The 20,814-nt window shown below is 29.6% G+C and overlaps 1 protein-coding gene and 16 non-coding genes across 17 annotated transcripts in view; 7 read left to right on the top strand and 10 right to left on the bottom strand.

Annotated features, from left to right (window-relative positions):
• The window catches only part of LOC119599729 (protein spaetzle 3), a 38,111-nt gene that overhangs the window by 6,062 nt on the left and 11,235 nt on the right, over positions 1-20,814 (bottom strand). Inside the window, exons 2-3 of the mRNA XM_037949627.1 lie at positions 12,516-12,646; positions 4,615-4,739 (exon numbers count right to left, since the gene is read on the bottom strand). Coding sequence (XP_037805555.1) covers positions 4,615-4,739; positions 12,516-12,646 — 256 coding nt within the window. The remainder of the gene's footprint in view (positions 1-4,614; positions 4,740-12,515; positions 12,647-20,814) is intronic.
• Positions 142-214, bottom strand: Trnak-uuu. Its single transcript has one exon. It is a non-coding gene; the product is annotated as a tRNA-Lys (tRNA).
• Positions 400-470, top strand: Trnag-gcc. Its single transcript has one exon. It is a non-coding gene; the product is annotated as a tRNA-Gly (tRNA).
• On the bottom strand, positions 601-673 carry Trnak-uuu. The gene has a single exon. It is a non-coding gene; the product is annotated as a tRNA-Lys (tRNA).
• Trnag-gcc lies at positions 980-1,050 on the top strand. The gene has a single exon. It is a non-coding gene; the product is annotated as a tRNA-Gly (tRNA).
• Trnak-uuu lies at positions 1,156-1,228 on the bottom strand. Its single transcript has one exon. It is a non-coding gene; the product is annotated as a tRNA-Lys (tRNA).
• Positions 1,519-1,589, top strand: Trnag-gcc. Its single transcript has one exon. It is a non-coding gene; the product is annotated as a tRNA-Gly (tRNA).
• Trnak-uuu lies at positions 1,685-1,757 on the bottom strand. The gene has a single exon. It is a non-coding gene; the product is annotated as a tRNA-Lys (tRNA).
• Trnag-gcc lies at positions 2,078-2,148 on the top strand. Its single transcript has one exon. It is a non-coding gene; the product is annotated as a tRNA-Gly (tRNA).
• Positions 2,544-2,616, bottom strand: Trnak-uuu. Its single transcript has one exon. It is a non-coding gene; the product is annotated as a tRNA-Lys (tRNA).
• On the bottom strand, positions 2,929-3,001 carry Trnak-uuu. Its single transcript has one exon. It is a non-coding gene; the product is annotated as a tRNA-Lys (tRNA).
• Positions 3,287-3,359, bottom strand: Trnak-uuu. Its single transcript has one exon. It is a non-coding gene; the product is annotated as a tRNA-Lys (tRNA).
• Trnak-uuu lies at positions 3,527-3,601 on the bottom strand. Its single transcript has one exon. It is a non-coding gene; the product is annotated as a tRNA-Lys (tRNA).
• Trnak-uuu lies at positions 3,681-3,753 on the bottom strand. The gene has a single exon. It is a non-coding gene; the product is annotated as a tRNA-Lys (tRNA).
• Trnag-gcc lies at positions 7,559-7,629 on the top strand. The gene has a single exon. It is a non-coding gene; the product is annotated as a tRNA-Gly (tRNA).
• Positions 9,877-9,947, top strand: Trnag-gcc. Its single transcript has one exon. It is a non-coding gene; the product is annotated as a tRNA-Gly (tRNA).
• Positions 11,075-11,145, top strand: Trnag-gcc. The gene has a single exon. It is a non-coding gene; the product is annotated as a tRNA-Gly (tRNA).

Here is a 20,814-nt window from a genome sequence, read left to right as displayed (position 1 = left end):
TTTCAAAAAACCCGAATTTTAGAGTATGAGTGCTATTACAATTCAATGTACAATGTTTTTCAGCTCATGTAGTTAGTCATGTACCCTGCACATTTTTGTATAGAGAATTTCTTAATAATAATTCATAAAAAATACGTCAGCCGCCCGAGCAGGGACTTGAACCCTGGACCCTTGGATTAAAAGTCCAATGCTCTACCGACTGAGCTACCCGGGCATATGCTTAGCAATTTGTTAGCCCAAAACTTTAAATAAGTCGAATTTATGCTATCACACAACCATGTATGCAAAGTATAATAACCTTATATTGTTAAGTCTCGAATGTGTCTTTTTTATAAAATTAAACTTGGCAACGTAGCATTAGTTGTAAACATTTTTATATGATCAAGCCTTTAGCATGAAGCATCGGTGGTTCAGTGGTAGAATGCTCGCCTGCCACGCGGGCGGCCCGGGTTCGATTCCCGGCCGATGCAGTTTTCCTTTTTTGTTGGATAAATAAGGCTGTTGTTTTTAGCTTATCTTAAAAATTATACAATAAAACATATTTAAGTAAAGTTTTCTTAATTTATAAAAAAGCTTGAAATTTAAAAAAAAAATTTGGATCGCCCGAGCAGGGACTTGAACCCTGGACCCTTGGATTAAAAGTCCAATGCTCTACCGACTGAGCTACCCGGGCATATATGGTCTTGGGTTTTCATGAATTTTAGATTATATGCAATAATATGCAATAGAAAAATGCATCTTGTATTAAACACGAAAGCAAATCTCGGCTTTATAGGACCGGTTCCTCGTATTCTTCCAAATATGACTAAAATAGTTCCTTTATAGTTCGTGTAGATGATATAGAGCTTTTTTAATATATACATCTTTATTTTTAGAAATAAACAGAGTAAGTGAAATTCGGCGACGCAGCAAAATATTTAAATACATACATATGTATTTACATATTTGTGTAATTGAGAACTTTTGTAATTCTCATGAAGCATCGGTGGTTCAGTGGTAGAATGCTCGCCTGCCACGCGGGCGGCCCGGGTTCGATTCCCGGCCGATGCAATTCTCATTTTTATGTAAATTGTATTTAACCAATAATGTTTAAATAATGCATCAGGGTTAAAAAGAGATTTATTTTTCACTTGTATAATGAAAAAAAACTTCAATCGCCCGAGCAGGGACTTGAACCCTGGACCCTTGGATTAAAAGTCCAATGCTCTACCGACTGAGCTACCCGGGCATACATTAAATTTATTTTTGATTCGGACTATAAATTAGTATTGCCAAATATCGATGTCCTACAGGACTTTATATATGTACATACATATGAACATCAATTATGAAATTGTTTTAAATTGCAATATAATTTACGTGGTGTAACGTCTCTTTTGACAATATTCGGAAATTTGAAAATAGTTTTTGAGAATTACAAAAAATGCATCAGTTGTCCTTTAAGAACTAAACGTGGCAACGTTGCATAAATAGCTTTTGGACAATTGTGATGTATGAGAGACTTATAAAGCACATGTAGCATCGGTGGTTCAGTGGTAGAATGCTCGCCTGCCACGCGGGCGGCCCGGGTTCGATTCCCGGCCGATGCATAATTTATATTTTGATTAAATTAGATTTGTTGCTTAATAGAAAGCTTAAAAACTTCGCATAAAATACGTTTAGCGAAAAACAAAAGATTATTAATCGCCCGAGCAGGGACTTGAACCCTGGACCCTTGGATTAAAAGTCCAATGCTCTACCGACTGAGCTACCCGGGCACATAAGAAGTGCCTATCAAGTTTTAGAATTTAAACAGTAATTGTTTATTTAACATCTAATTTAATGCAAAAATGTAATTTGAGAACATATCATTATTTCACATGCTAAAAGTTACACGTTTTCCAGATATCGTGTCTTAAATTTAGAAAAACTCCTCCCGTTTTTTCATATTTGAGACGTTAAATAAATTTAAAGATTTTAGTTGTATATGTCATGCCTTTAAATCAAAGGTTTCTTGTTCGAAATGTCTTCACCAAAATCTTAAGCTCTGCTAGTGTATAATCTTTTTAATACACAGTTTTTGAGGTACCGTTATATAGCATCGGTGGTTCAGTGGTAGAATGCTCGCCTGCCACGCGGGCGGCCCGGGTTCGATTCCCGGCCGATGCAAATAAAATTTTTTGTAAGACTTTTAGAATAAAAAATTCAGATGTAGGAGTATTTGTTTTAATTAATTATCCAGTAGTTCGGACGCACAGTCCCGACCTAACTATTTAACCTACCAGCCATTTTAACATGTGCTTGTCCTATGAAGAAGTCAGACAAAAAACTTAAATTTGTTTTTTTTAGTGTCCACTTTCTCGCTAACAAATGGGACACTAATGTGAAGATTATCTGCAACCTCGTTTACAAAGAGTACATCCGTAACCAAAGACGTATTGGAGACAACCAGGTAGTTAGACGTTAGTGGAAATCACAGTCTTTTACGAATGCATTGACTCTTTGTAGAACTGTTGGGTATTTATCATGAGTGGAGTTAATTATATTTATTTAAAAAAAATAATCGCCCGAGCAGGGACTTGAACCCTGGACCCTTGGATTAAAAGTCCAATGCTCTACCGACTGAGCTACCCGGGCACATGATGTCGAGGAAAATAATCCTTAATATTTTTTCCAAATGCCAGTTTTTTTCTTAAATTTATTGAAATGATATAATTTTCATTCTCATGTACATTGCAATATTCTGTGTGCAGAAATAGTTATAAAAATGTTTCCTTATCCTAGTTTTTCTTTAAGGATAACAATTGAGTCTTTTAACAACATTATGTTGAAACTTATTGTCTGGTTATTTTAATCCTGCCAAATATCTTTTAAAGGATAACCGGAGTTTGAGATACTGGACCTTAAGTTTTTTGTTAAAATTAGTTTAAATTATAAAAAGGCGAATATCGCCCGAGCAGGGACTTGAACCCTGGACCCTTGGATTAAAAGTCCAATGCTCTACCGACTGAGCTACCCGGGCACATACAATTCATTCGGAATTACTTTTATATATTTCTCAACAAGAAGTTGAGTTCATGTAGATTTTTATTTATCAGAAACCATGTAGCATCGGTGGTTCAGTGGTAGAATGCTCGCCTGCCACGCGGGCGGCCCGGGTTCGATTCACGGCCGATGCAATTTAGAACTTTTTAAGTAAAAGTTACTAGAGTCATATTTAAATAATGGTTATCATATGGGATTTTTATTAGAGATAACTTTTAAATAAAAACTAAGGACATTGAAATTTACATAATAAAATTTCAATCGCCCGAGCAGGGACTTGAACCCTGGACCCTTGGATTAAAAGTCCAATGCTCTACCGACTGAGCTACCCGGGCAGGTTGTAGATCATAGGCCCCCAGGGTATTGCGTAATTTGGGTGTAAAATAATGTAAATAATTAAAAAATATTCGATTATGGGTTAGAATAAGATAAACATGGCTTATATATAACGTGCTTATGTATAGGAAGATTATATTAAAAACACATGTAAAGAATATATAACTGCCCGAGCAGGGACTTTTGAACCCTGGACCCTTGGATTAAAAGTCCAATGCTCTACCGACTGAGGTATCCGGGCCTGTATTGATCGTTTGAAACGTCGGAGAGAATTTTTGAAAACTCGTTCCGAAAAGTGAGGGCGTAAAAAATATTCGTCTCGCCCGAGCAGGGACTTGAACCCTGGACCCTTGGATTAAAAGTCCAATGCTCTACCGACTGAGCTACCCGGGCATCTAAAAATAGCCCGGCAAAAACTTTTAGTGAAATTTAATTTTCATATTTTTACTCATACAACGGAAAGCCCCTCTTCAGAATCTTTAATTTATTTCCGTTACTCATTGATTATTCATCACAAACCTGCCTCTTTTTGCACGTTTTTCTAAATTGTATTACAAGATTTTTTTGTTTGTTTTTGTTTAAATCAATGTCTAGAATGTTGTTGCTGTTAATTTAGTTAATTACTTGTATTAATGAAACCTGTCGTCGGTTATAAATATTCGAAATGCAAATTAAATTTTAAAATAAAATTATTAACGTAATTGACAGGTTTTTTTTGTGTTTTTGTTTTGACGTTTTCAAGAGAGAAAGAGAGAGGTTAAAGAACCTTTAAAATACGCTCCCTTCACTCTTTTAAATACATTAAACTTGTATTTGTGGTAGTTTTTTTAATTTTATTTTTTGTTTTTAAACAAATTTTAATTATTTAATTTAGTTAAACACTTAAAAGTTGTTGGGCTTTAAGTGGGGACCTTGAAAGTATTAGTAGGTCAATTATTAATTGCTGATCAATACTAATTAAATGATGAATGCTTTTTGACGTGATGGTTTTCGAACTAATTTTGAGAAGTGTGTTGTTTTTTTTAATATTTTAAAGCAAATTAATAGTTACTGCTAATAGTTAATGTTTAATTTTTACAAATTATCAGTTGGTAAAAAATTAATTATAATTAATTTTAGAAATTTGTTTTGAACTTTTTTAAATTAACATTGACATTAAAGGTTAATGTTAAATAATTTATTAGTCTTCCTAAGGTTAAAGTTTTTAATATTTTGTGAAAAAGTAATTATTTGTTGTGAATACTTAATACCTACATGGGATAACTATTGCCGGCTGTAGGGCAAAACAATTGATGATAACGTTTTATGCAGGGCACACCCTTTATCAAGTCTCCACGTACATCCAAACCCAAAGCCACTGATAAGGCTGTCCACCAAATCTATAAAGGAAAACCAAAAAAAAAAGAACACACAAAGGAAATTGTCAATATAATAAAATGTAAAAGTTGTAAAATAGTTATTAAAATTTAAAGAAAAATTTATGTTTGTTGTACAACATCATTTTAAATCTAATGAAATGCATAAAACGCACGTAGTGTGAGTCAACACGTGCTTAGAACTTTATCTAAAAGTAACGGATTATTTGTTAACAGAACTTACAAAAGAATGAATGAATTATTATTGTATTAGAAATTGTTGAGTAACATTTTAATTTTGTTCTACCCAATAGGAAGTAAATGCAGATCTAACAATAATATGTTAAAACTGACTTTAATGTACATATCTTTGATTTAAATTGTTTTAACAAAACGCCGAGATTTGAAACAAACTAAATACATATTTAAATTCATTCAAAACATTTTAAAATTCAAATAATGGCAACTTTGTCAATTTTATTTATTAACTTGATAAGTGTAATGAAAAATTGAGCCGTTTTTAATATAAATCATATTGGCATATTATACTGTATATTTACAATTTAATATTGTTTTAAAAGCTCGCTAATATTTACATAAATGAACATTTATTTGCCATAAATATTAACGGAATGGTTTCATTCAATTTATGTAAATGGATCGATAAATACTCACTTATGACAACTATTAGATTAAACGTTTGGTAAAGCTCTACAACTAATAACATTAATTTCTCTTTAGTTTCACTATTAATTTCTAGTCAAACTAACTTTATGAACTATAGTTATTTTATAATCTGCAATTATATTTCATGCAATTCCAATTAATTAAGTTGCATTACAACTAATCCAATCATATGTTATATGGACAACTATTATAAGAATTTTTTTTTTTCGAAAATGTTAACGTAACGATCAGTTAATACACTACAAATAGTTATGTGTGATATTGGCATATAATTTCTATTGGGTATTTAAATTTAAACTACATACTGAACCAGTGTGACCATTTTGGCATTTTTGCAGCTAGATTTTGCATTTTTTATTTTGATTTAGCTGTAAAATTTTAATTTAGCATTTGGCATTTTATTTAGCATTTTTATAAAATATTTTTAGCATTTCTAGCTTTTTTGCAATTTTAGTATATAAACAAAAAAAAAGACAAATTTTTGCAAAAAAGATTTATATTGGAAATAGGTTTAACCGGAAAAATCACAATTAAAAGTCTACCCAAACACAAGCAACAAGAAATATGAGAAATGTAATAATTTACACTGTAATTCAAAATAATGCAAAAAGATTAATGAAGATAAATAACTTAAAATTACGCCAATACAAGTGAATACTTTAAAATGTTGTATTCTAAAATATTTTTCTGGAACCCAATGCTTTTTTAAATTCGAGGTGATAGAAATAATTCAAGAGATTTCATATATTTTTACAAATACGTTCAGTACGCTATTTTATAAACTAATACTTTTTGTTTGCTCATGGAATGAAACATATAATTTTGGAAAAGGCTATGTATGACGGTTAATTAATAAATTTTATTTTTTCCTATACGAAATAAAGAGGTTTTAATTTTTATCATCCTTCAGGACTTCTTGTTAATTTATTGAAAATAAGTATTGAAAAAAATCAATAATATATAATTAAGACTTTCTCATCCTACTTTCTGTTCTTTTTATTTTTATAAATTTTTAGTAATTTTGTTGTCACGTTTTTTTTTTTAATTAAAAAAAAATACATAAATTTCGAAAATATTATTGACAATTTATTCCAGAATTACAAACTTACGGATTTGAATATATCTCTCAATTCATTTCATACATTCTCATATATATTTTTCCGAAAAAATCTTGGAAGTATGAGTTATTAACCTGACATCTATTCACCAAGATTTAAAATTATTTCAACGGAATTTTCAATATTTTTGTAAGATGAAAACCATTTTTAAAGTGTTTTGAGGAAGAAAAATAAAATTGTTTATATAAAAAAAAAAGTAAAACTAGAAATATTATACTTTTCCTTACGAAAACACATATAGGTTTTATACCATGAGCAACTAGTGTAGTTAATAGAGTTTTAATGTAATTTTTGCATTCAGAAATATTTTAAAGTTAGAGACATTGCATATTGCTAAATTTACAAAAATTTTGAAATAATTTTTAGCATTTCTGTTTATCATAATACCACGGAACTTAATTTTTTACCCTACTCCACTATACTACGTTTGAGTATACTAATCGGTTAAGAATCATTTTCTGAATCGATTAAGCCATGTAAGTCTGACTGTCTGGTAGAGGTTGAAATTTTCAAAACAATAAGCATGTATGCTTTTTGATCCAATGACAAAACCTTTTAAAAATGGTAAAAGTCCGTCCTTTATTTTATCTAGCCCCCATACATATACAAATGTATAAAGCCTTTCTCAGAAAATTAGTTTAAATATATCGGAACCAAGGTTCAATTTAACATAAATGCTTTATTACGAAAAATAAATCAAATTTTATACTCATATGGTCAACCACGGCAGAATATACTTTCTTACTTGTTATAAATTACAATGAATTTCAGTTACAAATTAATATGAATTGTTCATAAAAACACTTAAAAAATTTTAGCATTTTTTTGGCATTTTAAAATCTATTTAGCATTTTTTCTAGCATTATTTTGGATGGGATTTAGCCGCAACATTTTTTGAGACCTGGTCATACTGTACTGAACATCTTTCAAGACGCTCTTGCATTTTTTCATAAAACTAGTTTTGAAAACTAGAAATTAAGATGCAGACAGCATCCAAATGAAGATGATGTTCATTTATCTTGTTAATGCTTAGTATAAGCATCGGTGGTTCAGTGGTAGAATGCTCGCCTGCCACGCGGGCGGCCCGGGTTCGATTCCCGGCCGATGCAATCCTTCCTTTTTCTACATCTGAATCTAAGTGAATATCTGAAAAAACGGAATAGCTAAAACAACTTTGTTGTAAAAAGTCTCACAATCTGAGAAATTTCTCAGAATATTGAACATTTTCTTTACAGAACTTTTTTAAAATTTGGAATATTTTCTTCATGGAAAATTTCAGGACATCTTCTTAAGAGCAAATTTCTCAGAATCTAAGACATTTTCTTAGAATCAAATTTCTTAGAATTCAAGACATTTTATTAAGAGCAAATTTCTCAGAATGTGAGATATTTTGAGACACTTTCTTTATAGAAAATTTCTCAGAATCTGAGACATTTTCTTTATAGAAAATTTCTCAGAATCTAAGACATTTTCTTTATAGAAAATTTCTCAGAATCTGAGACATTTTCTTTATAGAAAATTTCTCAGAATCTGAGACATTTTCTTTATAGAAAATTTCTCAGAATCTGAGACATTTTCTTTATAGAAAATTTCTCAGAATCTGAGACATTTTCTTTATAGAAAATTTCTCAGAATCTGAGACATTTTCTTTATAGAAAATTTCTCAGAATCTGAGACATTTTCTTTATAGAAAATTTCTCAGAATCTGAGACATTTTCTTTATAGAAAATTTCTCAGAATCTGAGACATTTTCTTTATAGAAAATTTCTCAGAATCTGAGACATTTTCTTTATAGAAAATTTCTCAGAATCTGAGACATTTTCTTTATAGAAAATTTCTCAGAATCTGAGACATTTTCTTTATAGAAAATTTTTCAGAATCTGAGACATTTTCTTTATAGAAAATTTCTCAGAATCTGAGACATTTTCTTTATAGAAAATTTCTCAGAATCTGAGACATTTTCTTTATAGAAAATTTCTTAGAATCTGAGACATTTTCTTTATAGAAAATTTCTCAGAATCTGAGACATTTTCTTTATAGAAAATTTCTCAGAATCTGAGACATTTTCTTTATAGAAAATTTCTCAGAATCTGAGACATTTTCTTTATAGAAAATTTCTCAGAATCTGAGACATTTTCTTTATAGAAAATTTCTCAGAATCTGAGACATTTTCTTCATAGAAAATTTCTCAGAATCTGAGACATTTTCTTTATAGAAAATTTCTCACAATCTGAGACATTTTCCTTATAGAAAATTTCTCGGAATTTGAGACATTTTCTTTATAGAAAATTTCTCAGAATTTGAGACATTTTCTTTATAGAAAATTTCTCCAAATCTGAGACATTTTCTTTATAGAAAATTTCTCCAAATCTGAGACATTTTCTTTATAGAAAATTTCTCCAAATCTGAGACATTTTCTTTATAGAAAATTTCTCCAAATCTGAGACATTTTCTTTATAGAAAATTTCTCCAAATCTGAGACATTTTCTTTATAGAAAATTTCTCCAAATCTGAGACATTTTCTTTATAGAAAATTTCTCCAAATCTGAGACATTTTCTTTATAGACAATTTCTCAGAATCTAAGACATTTTCTTTATAGAAAATTTCTTGATTGATCGAGATATCGTCAAAAATAAACTTTTGGCCCTATTTTAGACGCTATTAATAAAATCTTTATACATTTACAAAAACTTTATCTTTAAAATGGAAATTGTAAATTTGTGTTCAAATATTTTGCCTATTAAAATGAAATATCTTCTAGCTAACAAATTTAACTTGCATCGTTAGTAATTATTTATTTCTAAAACAAAAAGAACATTTAAAAATAAGAATAATATCACGTCTTTAAAGTTATACATCTGCTTAGAGTTCTACTATATGAAGTCTTAATACAATTTGTATAATTGGCATTTTGCAATTTGATGCAATAATGTGCATATTGCAGCAGTCATCCACATACAACATCAAGAGCCTTTCTAAAGACCTTTCAAGAATCAACCAACCAACAACTCTAATAAACCAAATCTAGGTTATTTGTTGTAACAACAACAAAAAAAATAAACCTTCATAAATGTCACAAAAGATGATAAAGTGATGGAAAAGGAATGGCTTAAGGTTGCTTCAAAGATCATCAGTAATTTAAATCTTGCCTAAATTTTAAACAATTTAATTATACATGTGGAGCGTGTAAGACATTTAAAATACTAGTGTTCTCAAAAATTACAATAAAATTGTGCCGAAAATAAAACAATTTTTCTTATCTATCTTTGAGTTGTATTGAAGTACAAGAAGAAAGCAAATTTAGTAAGGGGTTTTCTGAATTTTATAGGAATAATTGTTTAATACATATCAACAAGCATCGGTGGTTCAGTGGTAGAATGCTCGCCTGCCACGCGGGCGGCCCGGGTTCGATTCCCGGCCGATGCAATTCCATTTTTTTCAGGATTTTAAGTTTGATTAACACAAATCAAATCCTAGGTAAACGTCCGTTTGAAGGCGCTATTGCTATTCCAGATCTAGTTATATAGAAATGGAAACCAACTGTGTTTTCATTTATATAGGCCTCTGAAGTTTTTAACCACTTAGATTTTTGCTTCGGTCATCTATTGAAGAAATTGCCAAAGCTTATTTTGGTAACTTGAACCATGTACAGTGTACATACTATGTGCAATTTTTAACATTGTTTCATATGAGTGTAGGGTATTTGCGATATTTACCAAAGATGGCCTCATTAATATTTGCTTTTCTGTTTAACACATTTGATCGCCTCAAAAGTCATAATGCCGCTATATTTCTTCTTTTAAATAAAATAAAATTCACACGCACTAATCTTTCGCTGACAATCGATGAATGTGTCTGGCCTATTGCTTTTTAACCAGTTTTTCAAAATTACTACAAACTGGCAAAATAAAATAAATAAAGTACAATACAAAAAAAAAAAAAAATAACAAAATATTAACAAAAAAGCCGGCTTTAAATGTAGCGAATTTGCGCGTTGCTGTTTGTGTTTTTTTTACTTAAAATTTATTTTATCAATTGATTTAAATTTTCGATCATGTTTTGCTGATACGTTTGCGGAAATAATTTCAGTTTATTTTTTTTTTTTTGTTATTTTATTTCGTTTTTTTTTAACAAATTTTTATGAAGGTCAACATCGTTTTCGTTAGAGTCGTAAAAAATTTTTTTTTTATTTTTTTCTCGAACTATACTGCAAACAGAAAGAAAATTTTTAATTGTTACTTTATAAACGTTAAATTTAATTAGCAGTTTTTAATAAGTGTTAAAACCCAACTACACTAAACTGTAATAAAATGCATAATTATAATTTAAACAATTAAACAAAGGTATTTATTCTGAGTAATAAAAAAAACCTATTTGTAAAGGAATGTGATGACTTTGAGTCGGTTTTGTAGCACTTAAAGTTAAGCAAAACAAATAAACTCCTTTGCAATTCGTAAGATTACTGCAAATACTTTCATAAATCAAAGTAATCTTAGGAATTGTAATGAAGTTTATATCAACATATTGAGTTTTGAAATAGCAACTTGCAGCAAGCATCGGTGGTTCAGTGGTAGAATGCTCGCCTGCCACGCGGGCGGCCCGGGTTCGATTCCCGGCCGATGCAATTCTATTTTTTTTGCTTGTTATTCATTTGGTTTTTTTCAGAATCTTCTTAGAGAGCAATGTGGAACATTTTTGCCAAAGAAAGTTCTTCGAATCTATGACAGAATTTTAGACATATTGTCTAGAGAAAATTTCTCAAAATATAAAACATTATTTCTTCAAATCTCAGAGATTTAGAAAAGGTCTACAATATGAGAGATTTTGTCTATACAAAATTTCTCAGAATCTAAGAGTTTTCTCCATAGAAAATTTCTCAGAATCTAAGAGGTTTTTTGCATAGAAAATTTCTAAGAATCTGACAGATTTTGTCTATAGATAATTTCTCAGAATCTGAAAGATTTTGTCTATAAAAAATTTCTCAAAATCTGAGAGATTTTGTCTGTAGAAAATTTTTCAGAATCTGAGAGATTTCTCCATAGAAAATTTCTAAGAATCTGAAAAATTTTATATAAAAAAATTTCTCAAAATCTGAAAGATTTTGTCTATAGAAAATTTCTCAGATTTTGCCTATAGAAAATTTTAGAGATTCTGAGAGATTCTGTCTGTAGAAAATTTCTTAGATTCTGAGAGATTTTGTCTATAGAAAATTTTTCAGAATCTGACAAATTTTGTCTATAGAAAATTTCTCAGAATCTAAGAGATTTTGTCTATAGAAAATTTCTCATTACCTTGAGAGATTTTGTCTATTCAAAATTTATCAGAATCTGAGAGATTTTCTCCATAGACTATTTCTCAGAATCTGACAGATTTTGTCTATAGAAAATTTCTCAAAAACGGAGAGATTTTGTCTATAGAAAATTTCTGATTTTGGGATTTTGGGAAAGGGATTTTGTCTATAGAAAATTTCTCAGAATCTTGAGAGATTTTGTCTATAGAAAATTTTTCATAATCTCAGAAATTTCTCAGAATCTGAGCGATTTTGTCTATAAAAAATTCTCTCAGAATGTATGAGATATTCTTCACAAAAAAAACTTCTCAGAATCTAAAAGATTTTGTCTATAGAAAATTTCTTGGAATCTGATAAATCTTACATTGAAAATTTGTGCATCTAACGCTTTTTGTCGAGTTAAAAATGTTTTCAGTTTATTTTTTTTTTGCTTTTAAAACTTTACTGCGTAGTGTCTGCTGATTGTTGTTAATTAACAATTATGAATTCTAAGATTTTTTGTTTTTTTGTTAAGACTGATGATGAAGTAATTATGTATAACATTTTAACCTTCCAAGCCTACTTTTGTTATGTGAAGTACATGCATTATGTCTGACGAAATTATTCGACTAAATTGATGAATTACTCAAGTATACAAGTTCTGTAGACTTAGAAAATTAATGATAAATGTCAAGTTATTTAAACTTTTTCTATTTTTTACTTACAGGTATTTGAACAAATGAACCATTATTAAAGCTGGGATAGTGGAACAATGGCACCACAGGTACTGTACCATTTTTGAGGTAAATAGGTCCTTGTATGGGGGTAACAGTCATGGGAGTTTTAGGAGAACCATCTGAAAAGAAACAAAAAAAATTAATATTTTGAAAATCCATAAGTGTAAAAACAAAAGATTTAAGACAGCTACATTTTTTTCTCAAGTATAAAAAACCTTTAAATTTAAAGATTTATAGTTAGTTTTGTTAAAGATTATCTAGATTATTTAGTGCAAAAAAAAAACGAAATTATTTTAAAATCCGTTGTAAATTTTTACTATTTTGCATCTTTTGTAAAAATGTCACATCTCATTTTGCACAAAAACAAAACAAATAAATCTTTAAATATCTAGATACATTGTTTGTAGATTGTCAAATTGCAACATCACTCAGTTTTTTTAAATATTTTACAACTTTATATACACACCACATGACTTGACTCTGACGATTCTCATTGAATTTGAAGACACATGATTTAGCAATTTATGCCACTTATGACAGCTTTGAATCAGTCAGACAGACACACACACAGACTCGCAGTCAGTCATTATTTAAGACCGCAAAATTTCTTAGTTTTACAGTGACTCAAGCAATCAGGTTCGTCTTTAAATCAGTTACGACAACTTTAGCAACTTCTGTGCTCCATATGATAGTGCTAGTGCTGCCGTATCTGAACATGTGTATCTCTCACATAAATCTTTATAAATTTAAAGCACAGTGGGTTTGAGATAGTAACACAAATAGTAAAAAAATAGATTTTACTTAATTGATTCACTTCGATTTTTGCAAACATGTCTTTTGCTACTTTGCATTCACTTACTAAATCATTATGATTGTTTGAATTAAAAGTCCACAGCTGTAGTAAATTTAATTGAAAATTAATCTATTTCTATGCATTCCATTCCATTAAAAAGTCGTAAACATAAATTATTTCAACTAATTTGAGTTATTTTAAAGCTTACACATTATTTGTATTATTTCAAAATTTTTACCATTGACATATTTTTATTTAAAAATAGTTCAAATTTCGTTTAACTTTTTTATTTTTTTAAAATAAAAACTAAAGAGTTTTATTATTTTTAATGAAATCATTTTTAAAATACAGGATTATTAGTCATCCTAGCTTCATATGTATGTATGTAAAACTTAATTTTGTATTCAAATTAAATTAATTTAATTTAAATAAATAAGTATGACGCAAATAAGCATAATGAGTCCATTTAATTGCAAATTATAAAGATTTCATTATGAAATGACCTTGCTTTCTATAAACATTTTAAATTGCTATTGTTTTCCTTTTTTAAATTTAAATATTATTAATTCTAAACTTTTTGTTATATAAGTATTTGACATAACGTTTTTAAAAGTGAACAAAGTTTCTAAATTTCTTTGTTATTTTTGATTAATTTTTGGGAAAAAAAAAAACTTTATTACAACTGAGTATTTTTTTTTTTTAAATTTAACAGTGCCCATCCCTGAAATCATGGACTCAAATTTTCAGATTAAGCCAAACTTAGTATTTTTAAGCTACTAACTTTATACATTTCAGAAAATCGCTCCAAAACTTTTGAAAACTTCTTCGCTATATGTTAAATTACATTTCTAATAAAAAAGCATGAGAACAAAAAGTACCATTGTACCTTCTGAGGCCTAAATATGTACCATGGTTGCACCTGGTTAGGACCAGATCTGATTTTTAAATAGATTTTATACTCATAGTTAATGTACTGCGATTGTATATAAGGACTTAGTTCTTTGTATCCGATTATACCCCGATTTTTAAGTGCTAATACAAAAGGTACCAAAATGTTCGTAAAGGTACTTTACATATGAGGACTAACTTAAGAGAGATATTGATGATAAACTTAGGGTAAAGGCGCTAAGATGAACCAATACTCATAAAATTTTGTACATAGATTTCGTTTTTATAGAACTTGTTTATGTCGAATTTCATCGCTATAATCAGGTAGGTAGGGAACGGGACCTTATATGGGTTAGGTAGGGTCATTAAATGGACCGATTCTAATAAAATTTGTAAACAGATTTTTAAAACAGTTACCGAATGACAAAATCAATATACACCCATCAACATATTTTGTTGGCTAATCTTTTCAACATCTTAAACCATGCCGGAAAATTTCCTACATGCTGGAAGATTGCTAGTGTCACGCCAATTCCTAAAAAGGGAGAGGCTAATAACCCTGAAAAATATCGCCCAATTGCAATTTGTTTTGCACTTTCCAAAGTAAGTATGGTTAATTTCCATCTTGTCAAATATCTAGAGACCAACAATTTACTTAGCGACCGCCAGTATAGCTTTCATAGAGGTCGTTCTACGGGAGATCTTCTGTCATGTCATTCCATTGTGGCATGGTGCACTTGTATCAAAACTTACTGCATTTGGTGTCGGTAATAACTTGACTCGATTTATTTCGAACTTTCTCAGAGATCGCACTATACGAGTTGTTATAGATGGGGTCTCATCAAACGAGTTCAAGATTAATTCAGGGATACCGCAAGGCTCCGTTCTTTCTCCTACCCTATTTCTTATCTTCATAAATGACCGTCTAGGTCACACTTCATCTAGTTCCGCCATGGTCCATGTATTAGAAAAAGCCGATTTATCAAGAAAAGGCTTAAAAAGACGCAATACCCAAGAGTTTAAAAGCCTTGAACAAGAGACTTTTTAATGGAATCGAAAATACAAATTCCACCAAAATTAGGAGCAATCATATCCAGGAAAAGAGTGACTCTGTAATTTTAATCAAATACTCCAATACATGTCTGCTTTAAAAATTTCTTAGAATCCCTGGACATTATGACATGCCACCCTTTTTTTCAATATGCTCATGAACAATACGACACTTTGAGGTATATCCTACTGACAATAGGCTGCTCGAATTGAAAACGAGTAATTGTTCTTTCAACTGGACCTCTTATCAACTATTTAATTTCGTTTTAATCTAGTTAAGTAGTTCTAAATCTTATTTAGTGGTTTAAATATAGTGTTTAAAATTAGATATAAACATATATCATTCCAAATTCTTCTTCTAAATATGGAGTTTTATAAAAATTTTTTATTTAGAGAAGAAAAATATGTAAAAATCTCTTTCAGAGTATTGAGACAATTATGGACCGAAGTCTAAAGCATAAGGCTTTCTTCAACGTACTAATAATACAAATCTTGATCACAAATATAAGGCCCCCATTAGAAAATTACTTCCTGAGGCGGGCCTTATATGTGGGATAGTCTCAAATGTGGTCCGATTTCTATCAAACAGTACACTATATTTTTGGGGAATTTAAACATATTAAAACTCGTAAAGCCTTTCAATTTTGTGACAATTCTTTACAAAAATTATTTAAATAAAATTTAAATTTATTACATTTTTTGCTCCACTGTAAAACACATCTCACATTAGAGACTTCTGTAGCTTCTGAAGGCGTTTGTTTGTTTGTTTATATCTGCTGTCATTTGAGTTACTGTTATGATTATTATTTTCATGACTGTTGTTGTTGTTTATTTACATACATGCTGCCAATGTAAATATTACTGACATGAACGCCTGTTGGTTTGGATGTCATTTTCAAAAAAAAAAAAAAAAAAAAAATGCTACTGATGTAATGTTAACCATTAAAACAGTTTATTTCATTGTTAAACTACTTTATTTATTTGGTTGGTTTTTACAAAATGTTTGTTTTATATTTTAACTACTTGAAAACCATTAAAGATTCCATGTAATCCCTGGTAGAGTATCAATTTACAACTTTTATATAAAAATATAAAAAGAGACAAATTTATGGATTTTCCAAAACCTTGTCGTCTAGTCATGTTTTTGCATTTAATTTAGTTGTTAATCCTGATTCAAGTTTAAATTGAATTACAAAAACAAATAAAAAATCGTAAGACAATAAATATTTTCAATATCAATGGTGTCGTAAAAATTAACTTAGTAATCCATTTTCGTAAAACTTACAAAATATAAGTTGATTTGTAAGTGATTTAAAAAAGTTAATAGTATATCTGAGTTAAGGAGAATTGTTTATATACTACATCTGTTTAGTGCAAAAAACTTAAATTTTAACGGACTCTTTGCAATTTTAAAGATCTTCCTCAGCTGATATTGCTGTAGCTGAGTCAAAAGAGAAGCAGAATAGTTGTTAATATTAAAGTTTGGTTAGCTGCTTTATTAAAAAATCATGCCACTTTTTCGAGTATAGCTCATTTTAAAAATTAAAATAATTTTTATTGTTATTATTTTTACAATTCATATATTACTTGTAAAAACTACTTTAGATGCATTATCATCGTAGACGTCGACGTTATTATCATCTTTATCCATTACATGACACTGTAAATACGTTTGTGCCCATTTATGCACGATTTTTGCGTCAAAAAAAATACTATTTTTATATAAAAACCAACTCTTTAAATTAAAAAAAGGGGAAAACAATCCAAAATGCATTGGATTTCGAAATTTTACACAATTGCTCCAATTGCTTGGTTATGCGTTTAAAAACTCGTCTCAGCAACATGTTAATATTGCGTGCAATTTAATTTTTTTGTTGACCAGTTGTTATGCAGGATTAATTTATGGAATCTTCATATTGTACATTGAACGAATATTGGTCATTCTGTAGTTTAGCCAGCGGCTAACTAAATTAAAAAAAAAAAATAAAAACAGCTTTCTCTTTTTTGCCCAGTTCCGATTTTTTTAAATGCAAGACAAGCCCTTTTCTCAATATTTTATTTTTTTTGCAAAATCATTCGGAAGAAAACGTGTCTTGAGTTTTTTTTTTGAGCTTTAAAGAAAAAAATAAATAAATAACTTTTAAATTTTAATTAAAAAGAAACATGTTATTTTGCAACAAAGTGCGTGCAAAATATGGAATGATGTCAAAAGAAAAAGGATGTACAGCTTTTGAATTAAGTAAAATAAAATCTTTATTAAAATTTTTGATTTTTATCGAATTTTTCAAAAAATCGAATTATTGGTTTTACCTGATCATACATTTTCAGCCAGTTCCTATGTCCTATGAGCCCTTATTTAACCAGAAAGTGGACTTTTGGTAGGAAATAAGGATCATATGTTTTCATCCTTTTTGCCATAGGGCCTAATATTTAGCCAGAAAATGGAGGTTTAGGTTTTAACTGAAAGACACGTATTTAACTAGGAAATAAAAGTTATAATCTTTTTTTCGCCTTAGGGCCTGTAATTTAGCCGGAAAATGGGGTTTTAAGTTTTTACTCAAAAAATGTTTTTTTGGTAGAAAATAAAAATTATCCCAAATGTTCAGTCTTTTCGCCCCTAGGGTCTCTAATTTGTTTAGAAAATGGACTTCTAGGTTTACACTAAAACGTCACATTTTGGTAGGAAATAAAAGTGATCGCAGATTTTCAGCCTTTTTGCCTTAGGGCCTCTAATTTAGACATAAAGTGGACCAATAAATGTTGTAGCAAATAGAAGAGATAACATATTTTTATCCTTTTTGCCGTTGGGCCTCTAATTTAGCCAGAAAATGCAGTTTGAGGTTTTAACTCAAAAACACATATTTTGCTAGGAAGTAAAACTGATCATCTTTTTTGCTCTAGGGTCTCTAATTTAGCCAGAAAATAGGGTTTTAGGTTTTTACTCAAAAAATTTTATTTTGGTAGGAAATGAGACACGAAGTGGACTTTTAGGTTTTTACTCAAAATATCGTATTTTGGTAGGAAATTAAAGTGATCACAGATTTTCAGCGTTTTCGATCTAGGGTCTATCATTTAGTCAGAAAATGGAAATTTATGGTTTCACTCAAAAAGTCACATTTTGCTAGGAAATAAAAGTTATCACAGATTGTTGTTGTTGTTGTTGTAACAGATTGACTGTAACTGGATGTTATTCACTGGGGAAAAAACTTCCGGTTGATACAGCTGTTGCTTTGGCCGATTGAGAATCGAGTCGTTCCGGAGCGAAGATCCAATTGTCTGAGAACAGATTGTCATCGTTTTCGCTTTAGGGCCTCTAGTTTAACCAGAAAATGGGTCTTTTGGTTTGCACTCCAAAAATCGTATTTTGCTAGTAAATAAAAGTGGTAACAGATTTTCAGTTTTTTTTTTCAAGGGTCTCTAATTTAGTCAGAAAATTAAGTTTTAGGTTTTCACTCAAAAGATCCCAAATTGGGAACTGTTACAGGGTTTCAATTTAGAATTCAACTTATAAATTTTTAAAACAATTTACGAACACATCGAGTCAATGAACGTGTACGTTCACTTAAAGAATTAGATATTGTTTAACTTATGGTGGTATGATGTTTCAATGAACCTGTATATTGTATACAAATTAATTTATATTGTTATACACCACTATAGTGGGGTAGGGTATTATACGTTTGTGGTGATGTTTATGACGCACAAAAATATTGGTACTATACCTTAAAGTATACCGATCGACTCAGAATAACTTTCTGAGTCGACTAAGACATGTCCGTCCGTCCGGCTGGCGGACCGCAATTTTCAAGATAAAATTTGGACCATACGTGTTTTTCGGCACAAGGACGATGCCTATTGAAAATGGTTGAAATTGGTCCATTATTTCACCTAGCCCCCATACAACCTGACCTTCCGATTTGGGGTTTTTAACTAACAACTACGTCAAATATACTACTATCTCTCCAAATATACTACTATTTCAAATATAATATACTACTATTTCACCTAGTCCTTATACAACCTGACCTTCCGATTTGGGGTTTTTAACTCATAACTACGTCAAATATACTACTATTTCTCCATAAATTGGCACAACTAAGTTTTATATAGGCATAAATGACCATGCCGATTATTTTAATGATCGGCCGTCATTTGACCCTAGCTCCCAAACCAACCCCCTCTGAAAAATAACTTAAACATCTAAAAATTTACTTATGACCATTAGTATAGTGATGAAATTGAACATAACTAACCTTTATATAAAAATACATCCCTCCTCCTAATTTGTTGAGGATCGGCCCTAACTTCCATATAAAGCCTTTTTTAGAAATTTTGTTTTTCATCAATAAATTGCTTAAATTAATCGGAATTAAGGTAAAATTCAACATAAAAGTTTCTTTATGAAAAATAAATAATTTTTAAAATATGGGGTGTATGGTATCACATAATCGGCCATGCCCGACTGTACTTTCCTACTTGTTTCTCTTTGTGTTAAGAGTAGTTTAGAAAACCCCCCTTCAATAACTAATAATAATAGTTTTACTTCAATTTCAATAATTATAAGCAAATTAACCCCAAAAATCAGTTAAAATTTAAAATAAATATGTATTTTGTTGATTCGTAAAGTCAAAGAACTTAAATTGTAACTTTGAGGTTAAAAAAGCTATAGGCCAATATTTGAGAACATAAATTAAAAAAATCAAAATAACTTGTATTGTTGGACCAAAGTGTGACGTTTAACAATTAAAACCACCTCGTCAGCATAATCGCGAACGAGTATCTTTAACACATATTTATTCATAATAGTTGTTGTTTATGTTTTATTTATTTTATTAAATATATGTTTTTTTTTTAATATGAACTGTTAATTTAGCTGCCGTGTTGTTTTTGTTTTAATCTGACATGTGTGCATGTTTTTTTATTTAAAATGTTCAAATATCTGTTTGTAGTTGTAGTCATACAACAACAACAACAAGCAAACCAATATTTATTGTAGTAGTATCTACAAGTATTTGTTTGTTTGTTTTGTTGTACGAGTATATCTGCAGATACAAATTCAAGGTAATCGAGACCTTTCATTTTCCATTTGAAAATTTTAATTTCAATTTTAGTACGAGATCTACGTACAAACATCTACATCCATTCATCCATATAGTAGAGTGAGGTATAATTTTTATTTTTCATTTTTTTTTTCTACAGCTTAAAAAAGTCTCACATAAACATGCATAAATAAATAAAATAAATGTTGTTAGAATATTTAAAAATCTGGTTTAAATAAACAAATTCAGTGAAAAAATTGTATAAAATAAAATTGAAAAAAAAAAAATACTAGACAAATACAGAAATTGTTAATTGTTATTTAAACATTAGGAGTGGATGGTTGGATGGATGGTAGCTTGTTTTAAAACAGTTGTTATATTTTAGTTAGTGTCACCTTACAATAAAGATGTCGTTTAACAATGAACTTTTCCAAGTCACTAACTAATTTACTCACTGTAAATCAATTTTCAACAGTCCATATGTCTTGTATATGATATTTTCATATTAAAGTTTATT

Source organism: Lucilia sericata, unplaced genomic scaffold, assembly GCF_015586225.1.
Source record: "Lucilia sericata isolate MDLA Ls3-8-SP2 unplaced genomic scaffold, ASM1558622v1 Contig000087F_arrow, whole genome shotgun sequence".
Classification (NCBI taxonomy): Eukaryota; Metazoa; Arthropoda; class Insecta; order Diptera; family Calliphoridae; genus Lucilia; species Lucilia sericata.
This window is presented reverse-complemented; position numbering and strand designations above follow the sequence as displayed.